Here is a 21,513-nt window from a genome sequence, read left to right as displayed (position 1 = left end):
TTTCACATCTTCCTCCTCCTTCTCCTCCCGTTTTAAGGAAAAATCAGTCTCAATGTATCCAACAAGGAAAAGAAGCTCCAAGGAATCTGATGGAGTTGTATGTTGCTGTAGCTTTACTTTTGTGACAAAGTGTTTTGAGTAATTAGTGACTTGATGTCCTATTGCTGAGATAATACTGAGACCTTCATTTGTACCTCACATGGTAGAAGGGTTTATTTGGCTCCCTCTTCCACCCCTTTCCCAGGACTTGGTGTGCTTTTTTTCTGATTATGATGATCTAGGAGTGTTTCTCTAAAGGAGACAAGGATACAGCCTGACTATCATTAAAACACACACACACACACACACATGCACATGTGCCATATGCACACGAGTTCTAATTGAATTTCAAATTAGAACTTTTAAAAGGGATATAGCTTGTATCTGAGCATGGGAGATGCTCTCAGTTGATAGTACTTTTAATTAACTGGGTAGTATTTTGTTAAGGAGTCAGAAATATAAGTATGCAACATAAAAGCATGGTTCCTTGCACACACCTGTCTCTCTGAGCAGTCTTCCCAGCCAGTGGTGTCCCTATAATCACAGCTCAGATTAGATATCCCTGGTGAGCACGGCAGAAAATAGCGGACTATAATCGATGAATCAATTCAGCATAAGTACTAATCACCAGCTTCTCTTTTGTTATTGTTCATTTATCTCTAACAAAATGCATGTTCTCACTGGCTTGTTAAATGGCAGTCATTTTAAATTTGCTCATTGAGTTTCCATGAGCAAAATGTAACAATGTACATTGCTATGAATATATAATTTTCCCCATGTTGTAACATTTTCAAATGCAGTTTCAATGAATGAACTTTAGCTAGCTTTTAACTGTTTTCTTTAGTTCCAGCTTTTCTTCCTTCTCATCTGTATACAAATACAATGTGGATTTTCTTGTATATAACTAAGGATTTTTTTGTTTGTTTCAAATAATGGTTGGAACCCAACTCAGATTGGCTTACAGAGGAAAAAAGAGAATGTTTTGGCTCAATGTAATTGGGAAGTTTAAGTATAAAACCGTCTTAAGATGCTGCTAGACCTTAAGCCTCAAATTATCTCATCAGGACTCGGCATTCTCTGTGTTGTAACTCTGTTATCCTTTGGATGTTAGCTTCATTCTCAGACAAGCTCTCCCCACAAAGTGGCACTGATGGCCACCAGCAGCTTTAAATTGAAAGTCTATCAGTTTAGCAACAGCAGGGGAAAGACAGGCTCTTTCTAGCAAAAATCCCAGGGCTGGCTTTACAGTCTAGCTGGTGAGTTAATGAATCCTTGTCGCCAGAGAATGGACTATTCTGATTGGCCAGTCCTGGTCATGTGCTCATCAGTGGGATTGAGGCAGGGGAGGCATTCCACAAAGGAAAATCAAGGCACTGTTCTCAGAGAAAGAGGAAATAAATGGTCAGCAGAAAATTAAAGCAAATATTCACTTTCATGAGGAGTTTCCCTTGTTAACAGTGGGAGGAAGTGTGATAGGATGACAAAAACTATGAAAAATAAAGCTTGAGTTTCAGAATTCACAACCCTGGATTGAATTCTCAGTTTGGTTAAGTGCTAGCTGTGTGACTTTGGCAAGTCAGTTAACCTCTTTGACCCTTAGTCTCTTCATCTAACAATAGACATAAAGTCTCAGAGGTTGGAAGAGAAGGAAAAGGACGGTATTTGGCACTTGTTAATACTTAGTAAAGAGTAAATAAATAAGATGAACTGGTTTTTGATACTTTTAAAAATTACAATATTTATTCTGGAGTGGTTCATATACTACCTCCCAGAGGGAAAGTCACAAGCTCTCAAACCTCAGTTTCCTCATTTGCAAAATGAATTAACTACTTAGTTGACTCAAGAAATATCTATGAAGAGAATACTTTAGGCATTTTTCTAGGCACTGAGGTTATAATAGTGATCAAGATATAACTATGCCCTCTTGAAACTTATATTTTAGTAAGGGAGATAGATCACTAATAAAGAAGCAATGGCGTATATATAAGGTGTGTACTAAGAAGGAAAAAATAGAGTGGATACAGAGGACGGAAACTTTCAGAAAATGAGGTCTAAAATTTTATTTAGATGGTCAGGGAAGTGACGGCCTTGTTTCCTGTGTCCCTAAGGAAGTAAGGGAGTGATCTACGTGGTAGCATTCCAGGGAGAGGAAACAAGTGAAAAGGCTCTGAGGTGAGAGCCTACTATGATGGTCAAGGAAAGATGCAAAACCAAAGAGTTCAAAGGTGGTGAGGGGGTGGGGCATGGCTAAAGTTGAGTTGGAGAGGAGCTGGGACCAGATCATGATAAGGAGTTTGGATTTTATTTTAAGCATGACAGAAAGCCACTAGAATTTTATATAGGCAAGAAATGATCTGACTTCCATTTAAAAAATATTCTGGCTACCATGGGGAGAAGAGATGATAGTGGAGCTAGCAGGAGACCAGTTAGGAAAGTTAGGAGAGTAGTTAGGACACCAGTTGGGAAAGGAGATGGTGGCTTGGACCAGGTGCTGGTTTTGGAGGTAATGAAAAAAAGTCAGATTGAGGAATCATTTTCAAAGTAGAGGGAGTGAGTTTGCTGATAGTTTGATTGTAGGGTGTGAAAAAATGTGGTGTTTTGTCTGCGCAACTGGATAAATGTTGGAGCCATTTACTGAGATGGAGAATACTAGGGGAGGAGTAGGTTTTTGTGCTGGAGCGGGAAATGAAGGGTTTAGTTTGAAATGCTTTTTAATCATACAAGTTGAGAGGTCAGGTAGGTGATATGAGTCTGGGAAAGGCCTAGACTTTATAACTTTGGAAATCTCTAGTGAACAGACTGTTTCTTAAGCCATGGGAATGGATATTAATCTGTTATTTTTTGCTCTTTCCAGAAACATAGGTTATTTATACGATCTGCATTAGGACACTAGCTAGTGAAAATAGGTAACTGTATTGTTATGATTCAAACAGTATGAGTATTTTCAGGTTTTTTTTTTAACCGTTTTTGAGAGTGGGTAATCATATCCCTTTGAGAATCTAGGGCTTCCCTGGTGGCACAGTGGTTGAGAGTCCGCCTGCCGATGCAGGGGACACGGGTTCGTGCCCTGGTCTGGGAAGATCCCACATGCCGCGGAGCGGCTGGGCCAGTGAGCCATGGCCGCTGAGCTTGCGTGTCTGGAGCCTATGCTCCACAACGGGAGAGGCCACAACAGTGAGAGGCCCACGTATGGCAAAAAAAAAAAAAAAAAAGAGAATCTAGTAAACTCTTGATCATCATCTGCCTAGATAAAAAACAGATGTGCACACACATCATCTCACTTCAAGAATGATTTTATATAGAGGAGTACAAAGGATGGAACCCTGCCGCTTCAGTAGTTAGGGCTTTGTACTTATGTACTTCAAATAAAAGATTATTCCAGATTCAAAATGTAAAAGAGATAGAAGTAGACAGAAGTGCTTTGCTTGAGGTCAGAGTAGGGGATTGAGTCCTGTAGGCTGAGCCTTCCTCATACCTGTCACAAACCCAGAAATGCCCGTGGGAGCCCATGTTAATCTTAGAGGCTTTAAAGAATAAACTTTGAAAAACACAGAGAGATCCATGTCCTTTCCAGCTCTGGTGGCCTGCCATTCTTTTCCTGGCTGCCAGGCATATTTGTTTGGTTCACCCTGACCAAGGAATCCAAGGGCCCAGGCTGAGTTTCATGGTTTTGTTATGTAGATAAACAGATTTACAGTTTCTTCCCTGTAAAATTTTATTGGAAAACCAGCAGATGGAATTATAGAATATCAGAGCTAGAAGTAAACCCAGAGATCATCTCTTCCAATCCCTTCTGTTTATTGAGAAGTAGAGGATGAAGTTAGAAGGAGAAAGGGTTTTGCTTAGGGTAACCCCAAAAGAAACAGACTGAGCTCCACCCCTACGTTCTCTGATTCACCATGTTTTAGAACAAATGTGGTGAAAAATATAAGAATTCTTCTGAAAACTGAAACTACACAGCCAGTTCAGAGAGCTGACTTGGTGGAGATCAGTGAGTGTCCATCCATTAAAGGGTGTAAGGTCTTATGAGGGTCTATGCTAGAGGAACTTGCAGTAGTTTGAAAGTTGACTCCTCTTCAATTGTGAGTTCTTAGCCTGGGGTTCGTGGAGGGGCCTCAAGGAATTATGGGCTCCCCAGAAAGTGTGTATGTATGTACATGCACATCTTTTTTTTTTTTCCTAGGAAGAGGGTTCTCAAGAGTTTACTAGATTCTCAAGATTTATCCACCCTCAAAAAGGGTTTTTTAAAAAAATAACCTGAAAAATCTTCATAGGAAACAAGATGGCTGACCATTTTAGGCAGTGTACTATTTTAATCATAACATGTAGTTACCTGTTTTCACCAACTGGCATCCTAATGCAGATCACATAAACAAGCTATGTATCTGGGAAGAGCAAAAAATAACAAACAGATTAAACATGGAGTAAAAAGAAATACCTTTACGTTTTAATCTCTAAGAGATTAGTCAAATGTAAAGAAACTTTTTGCAGTACTCAGCTGTGCCATACCTCAGTATGCCAATAGCTTTTTGCTGTAGTATTGTTTATTAAATACTTTACCGACACACTACAAAAGTCCTAATTATTAAGAAGCAATGATTATTTGGTATTTTTTCCCTTCACGACTTTTATTTTCCTACATTACTTTCTTATCTAATCTCTTTTTTATTTCCCCATTATAGTACCCTGTGCACACTGAAATCCAACTCACCCATGCCTATTTCCTGTAATGGATGAACTTGATGCTAATGTGAGGTATGTTACATTTCTGTATATTGTGCTGTAAACTGTGGTCATTTGAACTCTAAGATCTCTGAAAAGTCTGTTGTGGTCGAGTTACAAAGCTAATAGATGTGGATTTTCTTCAATATTTCATATATAATTGTGAGTGTGGTACTGTTTGATTATTAATGTTTTTTCATTTCTGCTTAAATGATAAATATAATATGGCTGTAAATGATTCCAGATGCCTATACTAAAAGTCTGCATTACGGGAGATGCTCCTCCATGAAAACAGATATTCATCTCTGTAATAGGAAGAAAGAAGATGTATTTAAATGGGGGTAAAAATAGCTTAAGAATATTTATCTGTACATCTAAACTTTAGATATACGTTTAAATAGCTTTTTGTGACAAGTGCTAGTTTGCCAGTTCTTTTATCAACCAGGTCATTAGATTATGTGACATGATGGTTGCATGGTATAGTTACATAAAGCTAAATGATTTTTGTTTTGTTTTTCTGTAATTTCCTGCAACCCTTGGAGATCAAATAATAGGATGGCTTCTAGGGATTATTTTTTCTTTAAAGGCTTGCTGCATTTTATTCGGTACAACCAAATATTATGGAGAAAATTGTATTCAATAAGGCTTAAATGTTATGAATTGACATTTGAGGCTGAAGATATCATCGATATCAATAGCTGGAAGACATGCTCAAAAAATACATTCTTGGTGCAATCACAGGAGCAGTTTTTCTTTCATTTGAGATCTGTAGGAAAGCACATTTCAGGTATAGATCAGGGGCACTATGCCTCTGTGTTTGATGTAGGAGAACGCTGTGACAAAATGAAGCTGTCAAATATCTTGACAGAAACTCACAGAAACTCTAGTGTAATGTGACTGGAGCTGCAAAGATGTACTATCACCCCAATGCAGGGGTTCCTTAAGGGTAGAATATGTCTCTTGAATAATCCCTGGCACATGGTGGGTATTTAATGAAGAGTTATTGATCAACCAGTAATTGTGCTACATATATTTCAAATAGGGTGATGTTCTAGTACACTTAGGTATGCACAGAGACTCTATATTCAGCAGTAAAACATTTTACACTCCCAATGGAAGCATCGTGGACTTTGATATTTACCAAACACACTGACTTGGTGCAGTCTTAGGACTTTAACAGAGATTTTTAGGCTAGTACCACATACTTAATTTTCCTCTGAAAATTTGTGGCATTATTTGCACAGAGAAAGCATAGTGGAATCTAGAGAGTCTCCATTTTATCTTTATTAATTAAAAGGCCAAAGTGAGCAGTGTCAATGGTGATAAGTTTATCAAATTATTTTAAGTTTCAGACATTGTATTTAAGTTGGTTAAAATCAGTACTTCTTTTTTTTTTTTTTGTGGTATGTGGGCCTCTCACTGTTGTGGCCTCTCCCGTTGCGGAGCACAGGCTCCGGACACGCAGGCCCAGTGGCCATGGCCCACGGGCCCAGCCGCTCCGCGGCACGCGGGACCCTCCCAATCCAGGGCACGAACCCGTGTCCCCTGCATCGGCAGGCGGACTCCCAACCACTGTGCCACCAGGGAAGCCCAGTACTTCTTTTTGGATGATTCAGATAGTATGATCCCTAACATTTCCAGCTTTTCAACATTTATTTATAGCAGCATTGGATTCTAATAGCAGAATACAATTCAATTAAATGAACATTAGCCATTCTCCTGGGTGCTGTAGATCTGCAATGCAGGATACAAGATGATATCACCCCTCTGAATCTTGTCTCTGGACCATCCTCTCTGTCTGATTTCTAACCTGATCCCATCAACATATGCTCATCCTCACCTACTCCCCATCTCTACCCACAATATTAGTAACATGCAAGTGCCACAGACTTTCCAGCCATTTCCTTCTCAGCCCACCCTCTGGGTGTCCATAGTAAAGGACCTTTATTTACCAAATTGTGAGGCATGGATCAATAGTAATGCATGATGATTTTAGGTGGTACATGAATGTCTGTTTTATTTTTAAATAAATATTTATTTTAAGGTAACCTTTTGGTGATAATATTATTTTGCCACTGATGGTAGTGAAATAGAGTTTTCTTTTAAAATACATTTACTTAAAATTTGAAAGTAAGTTTTATTTAAAGAAAAAAATTATAAGCAGTGTTTTTTCATTATTATTATTATTATTGGCCATGTTGGGTTTTTGTTGCTGCACGCGGGCTTGCTCTAGTTGTGACGAGTGGGGGCTACTCTTTGTTGCAGTGCGTGGGCTTCTCATTGTGGTGGCTTCTCTTGTTGCAGAGCATGGGCTCTAGGTGCGCGGCCTTCAGTAGTTGCAGCATGTAGGCTCAGTAGTTGCAGCATGTGGGTCCTAGAGTGCATGCTCAGCAGTTGTGGTGCACAGGCTTAGTCTCTCTGTGGCATGTGGGATCTTCCCAGACCAGGGCTCGAACCCATGTCCCCTGCATTGGCAGGCGGATTCTTAACCACTGTACCACCAGGGAAGTCCCTATACAGCAGTGTTAATTATATTTATCATGTTGTACCTAGGCGTTTGCATCTTTTACCTGACTTCATCCTAGTTAAGAGAGTAAATCCTAAGAGCTCTCATCACAAGAAAAAGTATTTTTTTTCTATTTCTTTAATTATGTATCTGTATGAGATCATGGATGTTCACTAAACTTACTGTGGTACTCATTTCATGATATATGTAAGTCAGCTCATTATGCTGTACACCTTAAACTTATACAGTGCTGTAAGTCAATTATATCTCCATAATGCTGGAAAAAAAGATAAATAATATGTACTTTAAAAATATTCATTAATAAATGAATGTGAAAAAAATCACAAGGGTACTATGCAGATAACTACGGTCCAGAAACCCATGTTCTAAGTATAACTAGATAGAGTAAATTTTATCATTTGAAGAATAGGAACCAGAAATTTTTTTTTGGTAAGGAAATGTCTTCACTTGGTAAAGTGCCCGTATAGAGTGAAAGCCAAAGTCTGGGTCCCTGGCACAGGAGAGGAATTTTTTAAACTTTCTCTGAAGACAGGAAAATGAGTGACCAGAGGAGGGAGAAGGTAGGAAAAGAGAAGATTCAGAGAAGAAGGAGAGTCTGGATCCTGCTTAGCAGAAGGTGGGACATCTAGCTGCGTGGTGGCTGTAAGACGTTGAGAGGAGTTAGGTTGCATCTTTTTGTTTGTTTGTTTAAAAATGCATGATGTTGGGCCTCCCTGGTGGCGCAGTGGTTGAGAGTCCGCCTGCCGATGCAGGGGATATGGGTTCGTGCCCCGGTCCGGGAGGATCCCATATGCCGTGGAGCGGCTGGGCCCGTGAGCCATGGCCGCTGGGTCTGTGCGTCCGGAGCCTGTGCTCCGCAACGGGAGAGGCCACAGCAGTGAGAGGCCCGCGTACCGCAAAAAAAAAAAAAAAAAAAAAAAAAAAAAATGCATGATGTGTGTGCTGACCTCTCCCAGCACCGAGTTCTTCAGCAAAATTTTCTAGCTTGGCTAGGAAAGGAGTGTGGAATGTTTACTATGTGTGAGGTCATCATGAGCTATAAACTTAACGTGTATTATCCTTTTAATTTTTAAAACGATCCTCTGAGGCACATCATTATTATCCCCATTTTACAATGTGTGGTAACTAAGGTACAAAGAGGTTAAGTAAACTGCTCAAGGTCATAAAACCACACTGCCTCCTACTATACTACAGATAGTTTATATGAACGTGTGTGTGTGTGTGCGTGCGCGCATGTGTAAATTGGTGAGATGCCTGACATTCCTGTCTGGGTAAATGTAGTTCGGAAGAGAGAATGCATGTGTGAGAATGAACACCCCAAAGGCACAGGATGAGTGTGAATCAGAAATCTGAGAGAAAGGTTTCTACAGGCTATAGAATTGAGTCTCCAGCCAATTTTCCCCAGGTATCAAGGAACAGAGAGGTCCTAGTTGACACTTAGGGCTAAATAAAATGTCTAGCATTTAAGTATTTTTGTCAGGCCATATTGGTTACTTAATTTTTGGTTTGTTTGGTTTCATTTAATTGAGTTTGCTATTTCACCATGATCCTTGCTATTATATATCTACCAGTGTTATTGACTATAAACATCAGAAACTAACTTGCTGGGCTTCCCTGGTGGCACAGTGGTTAAGAATCCGCCTGCCAATGCTAGGGGACATGGGTTCAAGCCCTGGTCTGGGAAGATCCCACATGCCACAGAGCAGCTAAGCCTGTGCACCACAACTACTGAGCCTGTGCTCTAGAGCCCGCGAGCCACAACTACTTAGCCTACATGGCACAACTACTGAAGCCTGTGCACCTAGAGCCCGTGCTCCACAACAAGAGAGGCCACTGCAGTGAGAAGCCCGTGCACCACAATGAAGAGTAGCTCCTGCTCGCTGCACCTAGAGAAAGCCCGGACACAGCAACGAAGACCCAACCCAGCCATAAATAAATAAATAAATTTATAAAAAAGAAAGAAAGAAAGAAAGAAACTAACTTGCTAACATATTCAAAGGTAATTTTTGGGAAGCTACAATGTATATGTTCAAAGAATTAAGGTGAAAATTCTGGGGGACCAGGTTTGCAAATAAACAAGAACTTTGAGAATTCTAGTAGAGCTAGGAAGTGGAGCAGTGGCCAACCATGGGAAGAAGTGGTCAGTACATTTCTGCATCATGGATAATGTCCAGCCATTTCCTCTTTCTATATGCCTCTCAAGGGTCAGTCAGACATCTGATTGACCAAGCTAAGTCATGTGACCACTTGTTGTCCATTTCATAATGGGAGGCGGGTATCAGTCAAGATGACATGCAGTGGAGGAAAGTTAAATCCTCCAAAGTAATTGGTGCTTTTTAGGAAGGGGGAATTGAGGCTTGGTAGCCAAAATATGTTAATGTCCAGCTCCATTCATTTTGTAGTGGTTGGATTTATTTATGGTATTTCAATAATGCTGCTCCATTGGTAAATAAAAATATGTGAGGGTTCCTTCATTAGTTTGATATAATTAGTTAAGCACCTAAACGATGTGCGAGGAAGAGTTAACATAAGTGCCTGTTCTTAAGGATCTCAAGCTAGAAGACAGTTGCACAAATAGCAACTGTCATTTAATACAATGACAAAAGAACCCAAATAGTGGGCTATACAATGAGCTGTATTCTCTGTGAACTAACTATAAGGGAGGACTTAAAAAAAAAAAAAAGAAATGCTAGGTTTGGATTTTAGTAATAGGAGAAGCATTACAAGCATTTTTTCCCTTAAGAGCTTTCACTACAGAGAACAGTCGATATAGGATGGATTGACTCAGGATGAAAAGCCAGGAGTGAATCAGGCCCTGGTTGGAGCGGCAAGTTCCTGATGAGTCCTGTCCCTTGGTAAATACTGTAGTGTCTCACAAACTTAGCAGTCACCCCTTTCCAGGCAGTCTGACACCCACCTGATGTCAGTTTTTGGTCTGTTTGCTTCTTGTTGGAGCTCTAGAGGAGACAGCTGCATTCTTTTTGAAGGGTTGAAGAAAGGAAAATGGAAACAGTGGCTTCAGTGATTTTGTAGCAGATACTCTTTGAGGATATCATTGGCCTGTGTTTGGGCAGCGAGCCTGGCGGTGCCTTACCCCAGTGCTATCCCTAAGCCCCTGAGGCTGCTTAATGCAGCCCTGAAACACTTGCTGCCTGACTTCAGAGATAACCCATGCCTTCTGTTTTACCAGATTCTTCCCACTGACATGTGGTTTTCCTCAGCTCAAGTGTGATCCCTAAAGGCCACCCAGGTCTCCGTTCTTTTCTTCCTGCTGTTTATTACACTTACACAGTTTCTGCTTTCTAAGAATTTTTTTTTTCCATCAATTTCTAGTTCCAGAAAGTACAGGGTTCAGGCAGAAGACGTAAGGGGAGGAAAAGTCCAAATATACACACAGTTGCTCTTTGAAGATTTCTCAAGATAAAGACCTCAGACTTCGAGTGGAGAGAAAGTTTATTTTTTAATCTTGATTCTTTTTAGCTGTGGCTTCTTCCTAGCCTTGACCCATCGCCCTGCCCCAGTACACTTTGCTGCTGCACTGCCTCTCTTTAGTAAAAATACCTTGGTTTAATACCGTTTCTCCTCTACAGAAAAACGGTTGTGCTTTCTCATTAATGTTTCTCATTAGCAACCAAAAAAGCATCATATAGGAATGATTAATCATATAAATGGTAGCATTTCCCTCCTTTTGCTATGGTTTCTAGCAAAGTCAGAACCAAATTGATAACTACCACTGGCAACTATGGAAGATCTCCAGGCACTTACTATGGCTCTAACATACCCTTATTTTATTTTTCCAGCCCTTTTTGTCACTTCATCTTCCTTTTTTTGCTTCTTAACTACATCTTATATTGTTTATTTTTGTAAGACACTTTAAGGAATGCAGGAAAGAAGGAAGAAAGAGAGGGAGAAAGGAATCCAAGAAGAAACCTTTTTTCCAAGGGAGAATCTTTCTTCCTTCTTTGGTAGGGCTTGATGCCATGTGCTGGGGAGCCACTAAACATCATTGAACAGAAGATCAAGATGGCAAGCTTTTGTATAAAGCACAAAAAATCTGAATAAATGCCAAAAGCTGAATACTCTAAAATATAAAATACATACACGATGTAAATACAACCACCCACTGTACACACATCACAACATTAATTAAAAGCCATAACAAAGAAGAGTATCTGGCTTGGAGTTACAGTTGACCTTTGAATAACATGGGTTTGAACTGCTTGGGTCCACTTACATGCAGATTTTTTTCAAAAGTAAATGCTACAGTACTGCATGGTCAGAGATTGGTTGAATCCACGGATGTGGAACTAATGGGTACTGAGGGCCAAGTATAAGTTATACACAGATTTTTCAGCTGCTCGGAGGGTTTGTGCCCTTAACCCCCGAGTTGTTCAAAGGTCAACTGTAATTACCCAGTTGCTTTAATTCTGTCATGGCACTAATTTGCAATTCATTACTTCAAATCAAGAAATAAAATTAATTGTAAATCAATGTAACTACGAGAATTAATTGAAATGATCCAATTTTAGCAAAGAGAAAAAAGAACAATTTTTAAAATAAGGGAGTTGATTTCTGGTTTGATTATTAGTACTGGTGACAATACTTATATTTCACTAAAGTCTCAGGATAAAGTTGGAATTTTTTTTTTTTTGCGGTACGCGGGTGTCTCACTGTTGTGCCCCCTCCCGTTGCGGAGCACAGGCTCCGGACGCGCAGGCTCAGCGGCCATGGCTCACGGGCCCAGCCGCTCCGCGGCATGTGGGATCCTCCTGGACCGGTGCACGAACCCGTGTCCCCTGCATCGGCAGGCGGACTCTCAACCACTGCGCCACCAGGGAAGCCCCTCAGGATGAAGTTGGAATTTTTAATGCTAAATATTCTAAAGCCTTGAAATAACTCCTAGAGTTTAAAATCAATGTGTGCAAGTTGTCAGCCCTAAAGACTTATCAATATGTAATTGATTTGGAAGCAGAGTTAATTCATGTTTGTAACCTGGCAGTTGCAACTGTGAACATGTGCAACTTTAAGTCAGTGAAACGTTTTGCAGGAAATCTCTCTTCAGACTTTGAAATTGTGACATGTATTAGCATATAAGGAGAAAGTGAGTGGGTACCATTTAAAAGGGGTTATTTTTATGTTGCTTTAGAAATGTAAATGAGAATCATACTCAACATTATTGCTTGATTGATACAGTGGTGATTATTCAGTTAGTCTTCTAATTAGATCATGAGCATAGTGACTATGAACTGGAACTTACCCTGTAGTGGAAACCCCTGTTCCTCATGGGGTCACAGGGGACCTTAAGGGAGAGGGTGACATTTATGTTCCTAAAACAATGGTCTCTTGCAATGGGTGAAATTCGCTGGTTGGGGCACAAAGCTAGCAGTGCTCTACATCAGGGGGTCCCCAACCCCCGGTCCTTGGACCGGTAGCGGTCCACGGCCTGTTAGGAACCGGGCGGCACAGGGCAAGCAAGCGAAGCTTCATCTGCCACTCCGCATCACTCACATTACCACCTGAAGCATTCCCCCCACCTACCACCCCACCCCCACCTCCGTGGGAAAATTGTCTTCCATGAAACCAGTCCCTGTTGCCAAAAAGGTTGGGAACCACTGCTCTACATGATGTCACACTATACAGCTTCTGAATTACATATATCACAGTGATTTCAACTGGCAGCATCACAGGAAGCTGGAAGAGTGGGATTTTGGGAAACAAAATGATGTGGGTTCAAGTCTTGGCTTTCTCATTTACTAGCTATATGACCTTGAAGTAATTATTTCATTTTCAGAGCCTTTAGTTTTGGCATCTGAAAATGGTTTTTTTGTAAGGATTATAATGTAGGTAATACTCACACATACATGGATCAAACAAATGGTAAGTGTTGTCTTTAGTACTCACAGTAATCATGAAATATTGGCTTTATTACCCCTAGGACTGATAATTAACTACTCTACTCTGTAAGTTTCTTGATTGCTTAAATTTGGTGTCCATTTAATTGGCTGACCTCATTAATCAGTTGTTAACTTTTTTTGACTGTTTGTCCCTGATTGTGCCCATTCTCTGTTGAGGAAACTGAGGCTCCCAGAGGTGATAGAAACAAGGGGCATAATTGGGATGAGACCACTGCTCTTCTCTGCCCTATTCGGCACTGTTTTCTCTTTACTCTGCAGCTTCCATGAATGTGGATCCACTCCTCTTTGGGAATTGGAGGATCTAGGGTTCAATCCTGTGTCTCTTTGACTCTTAGTCTTATGTTCTATTCAATAAAGACAGCTCTCCATTATATGCAATGCATCCCTAGATTGATGATCTTTGTTTAGAGGAAAACACCTCTGACTTGTTTCTTTCTGCTTCTATATTTATCAGTGTCCAGTTGGGAAAATAGAGGCTGTTTAATAAATTTCAAGAAAAGGGAGGTTTAATGCAGGGCATTGGTCACAAAGCTCCCTGGAAGGGCAAGAAGATGTTAACCAGAGGTCATGAAGCTTCACGGATCCGCTGCAAGCCCTGCTCCCATCATATCTGTTGCTTAAGGAATCATCATTTGCTGCTGCTCTCACTGCTAATGGCACCTCCAGATATTGGAGAAAAAGGTTCTTTTTCCTTCTCAAAGTCCAGTTTCCCATTCTGAACCTCCTATGGAGAACATAACCAGAAGCCAGCTGGCAAGGAAGTATGGAAAATGTAGTTTTTAGGCTTCTACCCTTTCTGATTGAGATAAGTGCCATCATCCAGAGTCACATTTCTAGTAAGAGGTGAAGCTAGTGTTCTCACCCAGTTTGCTTGATGTCAGAGCCTAAGTTTCAGTTTGCTTGTGCAAAAATTTCTGTGTTATATCTGTTTTATACATTTTTAGACTTGGGTTCCCAAACTAAAGGCCTGGCACATGTGTTTTTCTGGCCTGTCTCAGTTTTTAAAAATTGACTTAAGCACCTGTGGGGAGGCTGGGCACTCTCCAGTTTACCAGAGAAACAATGAATCCTATTGCCTGCAAAGAACCATTACATTACCTTCCATAGCCACAGCGTCCAGTTGGTCAGGGAGTTCAATCTACCTACCACACCCTTGAAGGCTTTTTATTTTATCACTTAAATTTTGAAAACAGTGGTAAGAATCATTTCTAATTTTATAGATCATATTATGACACTTAGTACCTGCTATTTTTTCCCTGGAAATTTGTCTTATTATCATTTAACAAATAGGGTTGTACTGAATTAAAGAACTTTTTTCAATTAAAGAATTGGAACAGGTTTCTAAGTAAGTATCTGTTAAGCGATTACCATTTTATCAGTCAGGTAATGATGTTCAGGCAATGTTCTTATTTGCATTTCTAAAGAACTGTAAGAATAATCTTTTTTTTTTTCCATTCTCCTCCACCCACTCACTTGCTCCTGAACTTATAATGGCTTTATTAATTTAAGTGCTTGCAAAAAGTATTATACAAAATACTCATCCTTGAATGTTCAATACTATCGTGCCCTTTGCATAACAGATACAGATGCATATTTATTGTAAGGTCTCACTATCAACAGTGTAACTGACATTTTTAGCCTTACCTTATCTCAAATGCCACCATTGCTCATTATGTATAATTATTGCAATCCAAACCCTCAAAAGTTGAATTCTAGAAAAAGTGTATGTGTAGATATTTTAGAACTCTGAAGTTGCTTTTTAAATATGAAAAAAAGACAATTTCCCAGCATTCAAAAAATATTGGTAATAGTAAATGAAGAAAACTAGATATGGAAGGTCCAGAAATGTGACCAGTCTGCACAAAAGTGGGAAAAGTCATGTCACGTATTGTGGGAGGATGACTCTGAGTACAGGCTGAATTACAGTGGATGACAGGAGTTATGGGCTCAGGGACTCAGGCGACTGTTATACTTGTCCAAGGGATGGTGGATAAGGACTGGAACTAGGATTGAGGGAGTAGGGATAGAGGAAGAAGACAGATTCTAGAGGAATTTAAGAAGTAGAATTCATGGTAGAAGGTGACCAATTGAATGAGAAAGAAGAGGAAGACATTTTGAAGGTAACCATGGAGCAGTAGTGTGTCTGAAGAAATAGAGCATAGTTCGGAGCTGGTGGAGATGGAGGAAACTGTGAGACATTCTGGTGATAAACATCTAATAGAAAGTTGTCTAAATTGGTATGGGGCTCAGAGGGGAAATGTTTGGGGAAAGATTCTGATCCCATCTGATGCATGATGGATCGAATGGAATAGAAATTGATCCCCAAAGCTCTAATTATCTTCTAGACAAGGGAAAAATGGATGTAGCTCTCTAAATATTAATATCAGTGAGACTGACTGTATATGAAACTTCTTCCTTCTTGAGACTTCAGGGGTTATTTCATTCTCTAACTTGCAAGTAATAAGGAAGTTTTGCACAGTTAGGATGTGTGTAAGAGTTACAACTATGACCCTACTGAATTCCTAACCTCAGAAAACTTATGCGAGCAAACCACCTCCTGTACGTCTGGAAATACTAAATTATTTCCATTGTACTTTCATTTCTAGTCAGTGTGATTGTGGGAATTGAGTCTAATATTTTTCATGGTAAATAAATTATTTATGACTCATGGGGTTATGATGTAAGAAATGCACAAGTATTTGGAAAATAAATAGTGCATTGATTTACTGTGAGTTTTAGACAGGTTATAATAATTAAGGATTTCAACCAATGTAGTACTTTAGTAAAGGATAGGATAGAATTCCCTCTGTAAAAGGGAATGTTTTGGTGGCTTGTCCTGGGATTGAACTGAATTTTATCATTGCATCACTGACAGAAGCTCTGAAAATAAATTGAGTTGCCCCAAAGAATCCTGAGAGTCAGAAAAATGTGGCAGATTTCTGTTTGCAACTACAAACATGTTATTTTCTATGGTTGTGTTACTGATGGGCTATCCAGTTTGACATTCCTAATTGACAGGAAGAAGTACCAGCCAACCAGTCTTCTAGCTTGTTGAGAGATTTTATAGGCCTCTCAGACCAGTTCTCTGGTGAATCAGCCTGAGGTTGGGGTTATGACTTTTTTATACTAGTGAAAGAGGAATTGGCTCTGAGTAAAGATCAGCTTTGGAATCTGGGAAGCACATTTGTGGGAACAAAAGCAGAAGAGAGAAATGTTCAATCCACTTCAGAAAAAAACTTTGCTCCTAAGAACCTCCACTTTAATTGTTTTCAGGAACATTGATGCTGCTAATTAAAAGTAGCGAAGTTGAAAGGTATTTAAAATATCTCATCTAGTCAGAAAACCCTAAGCAGTTAGTCATATTTTTTAAAAATTTGTAATTCATATTTGGTTAATTGTAACATGCTGCTATCCAAGTTATGCTGAACTGATGAGGTTTTACTCTGTGGGAAAAAAAAATAACTAGTAACCTTTTTACACCAGCTTAATTTTAGGACTGTTTTATTTAGAATTATGTAACCTTGACTCTGCAACCCTCTCCTTCTCTTCCTGTCATTTCTGTCATTAGACCTCACCATTTCTTTTCTGAGCGATTGGCGTCATCGCCAAACTCCTTTCTTGACTATGGCTGTCCCACCTCCAGTTCATTTAGCAGTCACATGACTGGCCATCTTTCTAGAGCTTATGTTTAGTCATGCCCATCCCCTGTCTTTTGTCAACTTCCTATTCACACTTTGAATTCAAACTTATCTTCTACAGACCCACAAGCCTTCCCAACCTCCCCAGATCTCTGTATACAAATTGCTGTTATCAATTGTTTGTAATTGTCAGTGTTGATTGTAGTTATTTGTTTAATATGTCTACCTCCTCTGCTGGATTTCATGTGGCCAGTATTTATCACACTGTCTGACATATTATAGTGTTGGAGGAATTTAACTAAAATTGAGAAAGCCTTTATATTTCACTTTACAACTCTTTAGACAAGATCTCATCATCACTCCAGGCCTGTCATAGACAGGTTTGTGCCCAGTAGATATTAGCAGCCACCACCTGTTCCTCCCACCCCCCATACACCAAATTTCACTTGCAGTTATGGATTCGGAGGCTATGAGATTTGGAGAGGAGATAGGAGGATGGAAAGAACACCTGTTCTCTATTTGAAGTTGAGAAGGCCTCTCCGGCGGGGCTGTGTACAGATTCGCAGCATGACCTCTAGTGACAGGGCTGGTGCTCCCTTTATTTTGCGTCCTTTACCTGGGATGGACTCTTTTGCAGTGCTGCCACCACCATTCCTGCTGTGTCTCACTAACAGGTATCGAGCGCTCAATAATGTAGGTGCTGTGCTAAACCCTTTATCACTACGTTTTCATTCACTCCATGTAACAATTCTATGAAGGGGGTGATCTTATCATCTGCATTTTATAGGTAGTAACACTGAGACATAGAAAGATTAATTAACTTGCCCAAGTTCATACAACTAACACATGGTGGAGTCAAGGATCTAAACTTACGAGGTCTGACTCCTGAGCTCTGTCTCCTGACTCCTGTACTGCAGCTTCCTCTGTACCACGGTACCACGGTGGTGCATTACTGATGCTGGTATTATTATGCCAAGCTCTCAGACCACCATTACTCATTTACTTCTACAACTTCTGCTACTACTTCAACTATTATTATTAATTCTATTATTTCTACTGTCTTTACTACCACAACTTTGAGTTCCTAATACTTTCTTTGTTCCAAATACTATGCTAAGTGCTTTATCAACAGTGTCACTGGGGAACAATACAGGTGGCCAATTCTGAGAAAGAAAGCCTGTGTCATCCCAGAGAGAGGAGCCTGTGTGCTCTGTGATCAGAGGAGATTATGCCCTTGTCAATAGGCTTTCTGTTTCTCTTTGCCTCATTCTCCAGGAATTCTTCCTCACGTCTAATAAGAAATCCATTAGCTGTATCACTTCTGTTTTTTTTTTTTTTCCCATATTCAGAGGAGACTGAGATCGGCTGGGGACCTAGAATGTTAGCATAATTATGGTCCTTCAGAGACCTTAAGAGAGTTGAAGGCTCTCCCATGTATCAGAATTCCCACTGTGGTGTCCTAGAAAGTAGACACCTGCTTCTGCTTGAAAATTCCACTCCAATTTTTAAGTATGTCCAGGTAATTGGTTAAATTAGACTTAATCATCAATTCAATCCAGATTATTATGTATTTCAGTGAAGAAAAGCAATCATGGTGAGACTGTCAAATTATGTAATATTTTAATAGTCAGGTCTGGCAATAGGTTTTATTTTACAGACTATTAAGTTTGCCCTCTGCGCCTTTACTCTTTCTCTCATCTTCTGTGCTGTTGTTCAACATGCTACTTCTTTGTTTGTCCAGTTGCTGTCCCTGTCTCTTCCTACAGAGCAGGCATCATCTGCATCTGCCTCCAGGGAATAGGTTCGCTGGGCTGGATGGCTTTCCTTAAGACAACTTCAGGGGGCTAGTTCTTTCCTATCTACTTGAAAGCCAGGAGCCCATTTCCATCTGAGTCCCTGGGTTTCCCAAGCAGATAACTCTAGTTTAAGAATGACTGATGCCTTTTCTCTTCTGTCACCTTTTCCTGTTCCCTGCTGTCTTTTCCTCTCATCCTCTTCCTCTTCTACATTGTGTTCCTGGCATGTCACCTTGAATCCCTCTCTCCCTGTCTCCCCTAGTTCTCTTTTTCTCTTGCATTTCCACTCTGCTTGGCACTTCTACTCTCATTTACAACCCATCGTTTTCATCCTCTTCTTTTTTCTCAATATTTTTATCTCCCCTAACCCCTTACTTAGTTCATTGTCAAACATTTTTCTTTTGTTTTACAAATGGATTTTTAGGAATACTTGCATACAAACTTGACAAGTGTTCACCAACTATCTACAATATGTATGGGTGTTTGTGGTTGAAAAGAAGTATGAGATAACAGTTCTGGCTAGTGATAAGACCTCATATTAATAGTTTATTTACAAGGTATTTCAGAGTTTACAGTGTGCTTTATTTTATTTGTTTAAAAATTTTTATTGGAGTGTAGTTGATTTACAGTGTTGTGTTAGTTTCTGCTGTACAGCAAAGTGAATCAGTTATATGTATACATATATCTACTCTTTTTTAGATTCTCTGCCCATATAGGTCATTACAGAGTCTTAAGTAGAGTTCCTTGTGCTTATTAGTTATCTTTTTTTTTTTTGGCCGCACCACATGGCTTGCGGGATCTTAGTTCCCTGACCAGGGATCGAACCCATGCTCCCTGCAGTGGAAGTGCAGAGTCTTAACCACTGGATCACCAGGGAAGCCCCTAGTTATCTATTTTATATACAGTAGTGTATATGTATTAATCCCAATTTCCCAATTTATCCCCCTCTCCCCCTTTCCCCTTGGTAGCCATAAGTTTGTTTTCTACATCTGTGACTCTATTTCTGTTTTGTAAATAAGTTCATTTGTACCATTTTTTTTTAGATTCTACATATAAGTGATATCATATGATATTCATCTTTCTCTGTCTAACTTCTGTCTGACTAACTTCACTCAGTTATGACCATCTCTAGGTCCATTCATGTTGCTGCAAATGGCATTATTTCACTCTTTTTTATGGCTGAGTAATATTCCACTGTATATATGTACCACATGTATATCCATTCCTCTGTCGGTGGACATTTAGGTTGCTTCCATGTTCTGTCCACGTCCATTGTTACCTAATTCTCACAACATCCAGCAAAATAGGGCAAGTATTATTAACCTAACTTACAGATAAAGGAAATGAAAATTTGACAGGTTATGAAAAAGATTTTTTGTGCTTAAGGTCACACCACTTGTATATGACAGAACCAAGATTAGAATCCAGGTGTTTTGATTCTGAGTCCAGTGTTGTTTTTACTATACATTGGGCAGTAAGTACACACAACAGTATCATAAGTATATCAGCATGGTAACAGTGGTGTTATATGGTGCTAAAATGTAAGTAGACAGGCATGATGTAACTAGGTATTTGTTCTAGGTTGGGATATGTGGAAGTGTTAACTGAAGTCTGCTGAGAAGTGGCGGAGACCTAAAGACAAATTATCCATCAGGATAGGTTTGTTTACAAAGAAACATAACAGGTACACAATGGAATGATTAGTCTATGAAGTGATATTATAACAAGCAGCTGGCATCAGGCAAACCCAGCAAGTGGTAATATTCCTACCCAGCAGTGGGGAATCTGGAAGTTGACCATTTTAAATCATATAGATCATTGTCCTTAAGGAAGCTTCTCAAGATGTACTAGGGACCAGTGGGAGGAATGGTGAGGGAGACCTCTGAAGCTGAAGTGACTGGGGTGTGGGGGGTTATTACAAGAGGAAGTCAGAAACATAGGGGTGCATTTGGATACCAGTCAAAGCTGGAATGCAAATTGGTAGCTGGGTCTCAGGCTCCATACTGAAACCAAGAGCCCAGAGCTGGGATGTAACCCAAATGAGCAGTAAGGGTGACTTGATGTCGAGGATTGTCAGTAACTCAGCATGAAATATTGAAGTGACCTTTGAATTCTCTTGGTTATGGATGGACCAGATCTCCAAGGCAGGTTCTAATCAAGAAAATGTGCCCTACAGACCATTTGTTGAAAAGGACAAAATAAAGGGAAAATTCAGGGTGAACTTACATCAACAGGGGAGACTTCATGAGAAGTTGCCTTTGAAATACAGGAAAATATAGATTATCCATGTAGTGGCTAAATATTTGAAGAGTGCTGTTAGTCAGAATTCTTCCAGTTTCAGGCCAATTCAAAGTAGCTTAAGCAACAATGAGAATTCATTAGCTCACCAAACTGAAAAGTTCAGGAGTGCAATTTGCTGGACCAGGGTCTCAAACAAGATCCTTGGAATTGGTCTCTCTCTCTCTCTCTCTCTCTCTCTCTCTCTCTCTCTCTCTCTCTCTCTCTCTCGACTCTGCCATCCTCTTAAAGCAGGGCCTTTCAATGTAGCAATGCCTTGAAGTTCCAGGCTTACAACCTATCAGCTTCTAATATGGATAATACAAAGGTCTTCCTTCCTAACAGAGTCCCACAATTAAGTCCATTGGATCCATTTACATCCATGTAACCATCTCTAAACCATTGTGGTTTGCATTATATTTCTATTGAAATGTCTAGGGGAATTAAATATGGCAATTGGCAAGGCCTAGATTCTGTGCTGTCCCTGGAGATGAGATGGGGTAGAATAGGCTCAGTCCCACCCAAACCGCAAGATGGTTCCCCCAAGGAAAATGGAATTCTTTTACCAAATGAAGAGGGGATGCATGCTTGACAGCTTA

At 39.9% G+C, this 21,513-nt stretch overlaps 1 protein-coding gene across 1 annotated transcript in view; it reads left to right on the top strand.

Annotated features, from left to right (window-relative positions):
- HTR4 (5-hydroxytryptamine receptor 4) overlaps positions 1-21,513 on the top strand; it is a 160,260-nt gene that overhangs the window by 20,458 nt on the left and 118,289 nt on the right. Inside the window, exon 2 of the mRNA XM_081230627.1 lies at positions 4,722-4,794. Coding sequence (XP_081086753.1) covers positions 4,769-4,794 — 26 coding nt within the window. The 5' untranslated portion in view covers positions 4,722-4,768. The remainder of the gene's footprint in view (positions 1-4,721; positions 4,795-21,513) is intronic.

The sequence above is a fragment of the Mesoplodon bidens genome (genome assembly GCF_964165515.1).
Source record: "Mesoplodon bidens genome assembly, chromosome: 4".
NCBI lineage: Eukaryota > Metazoa > Chordata > Mammalia > Artiodactyla > Ziphiidae > Mesoplodon > Mesoplodon bidens.
This window is presented reverse-complemented; position numbering and strand designations above follow the sequence as displayed.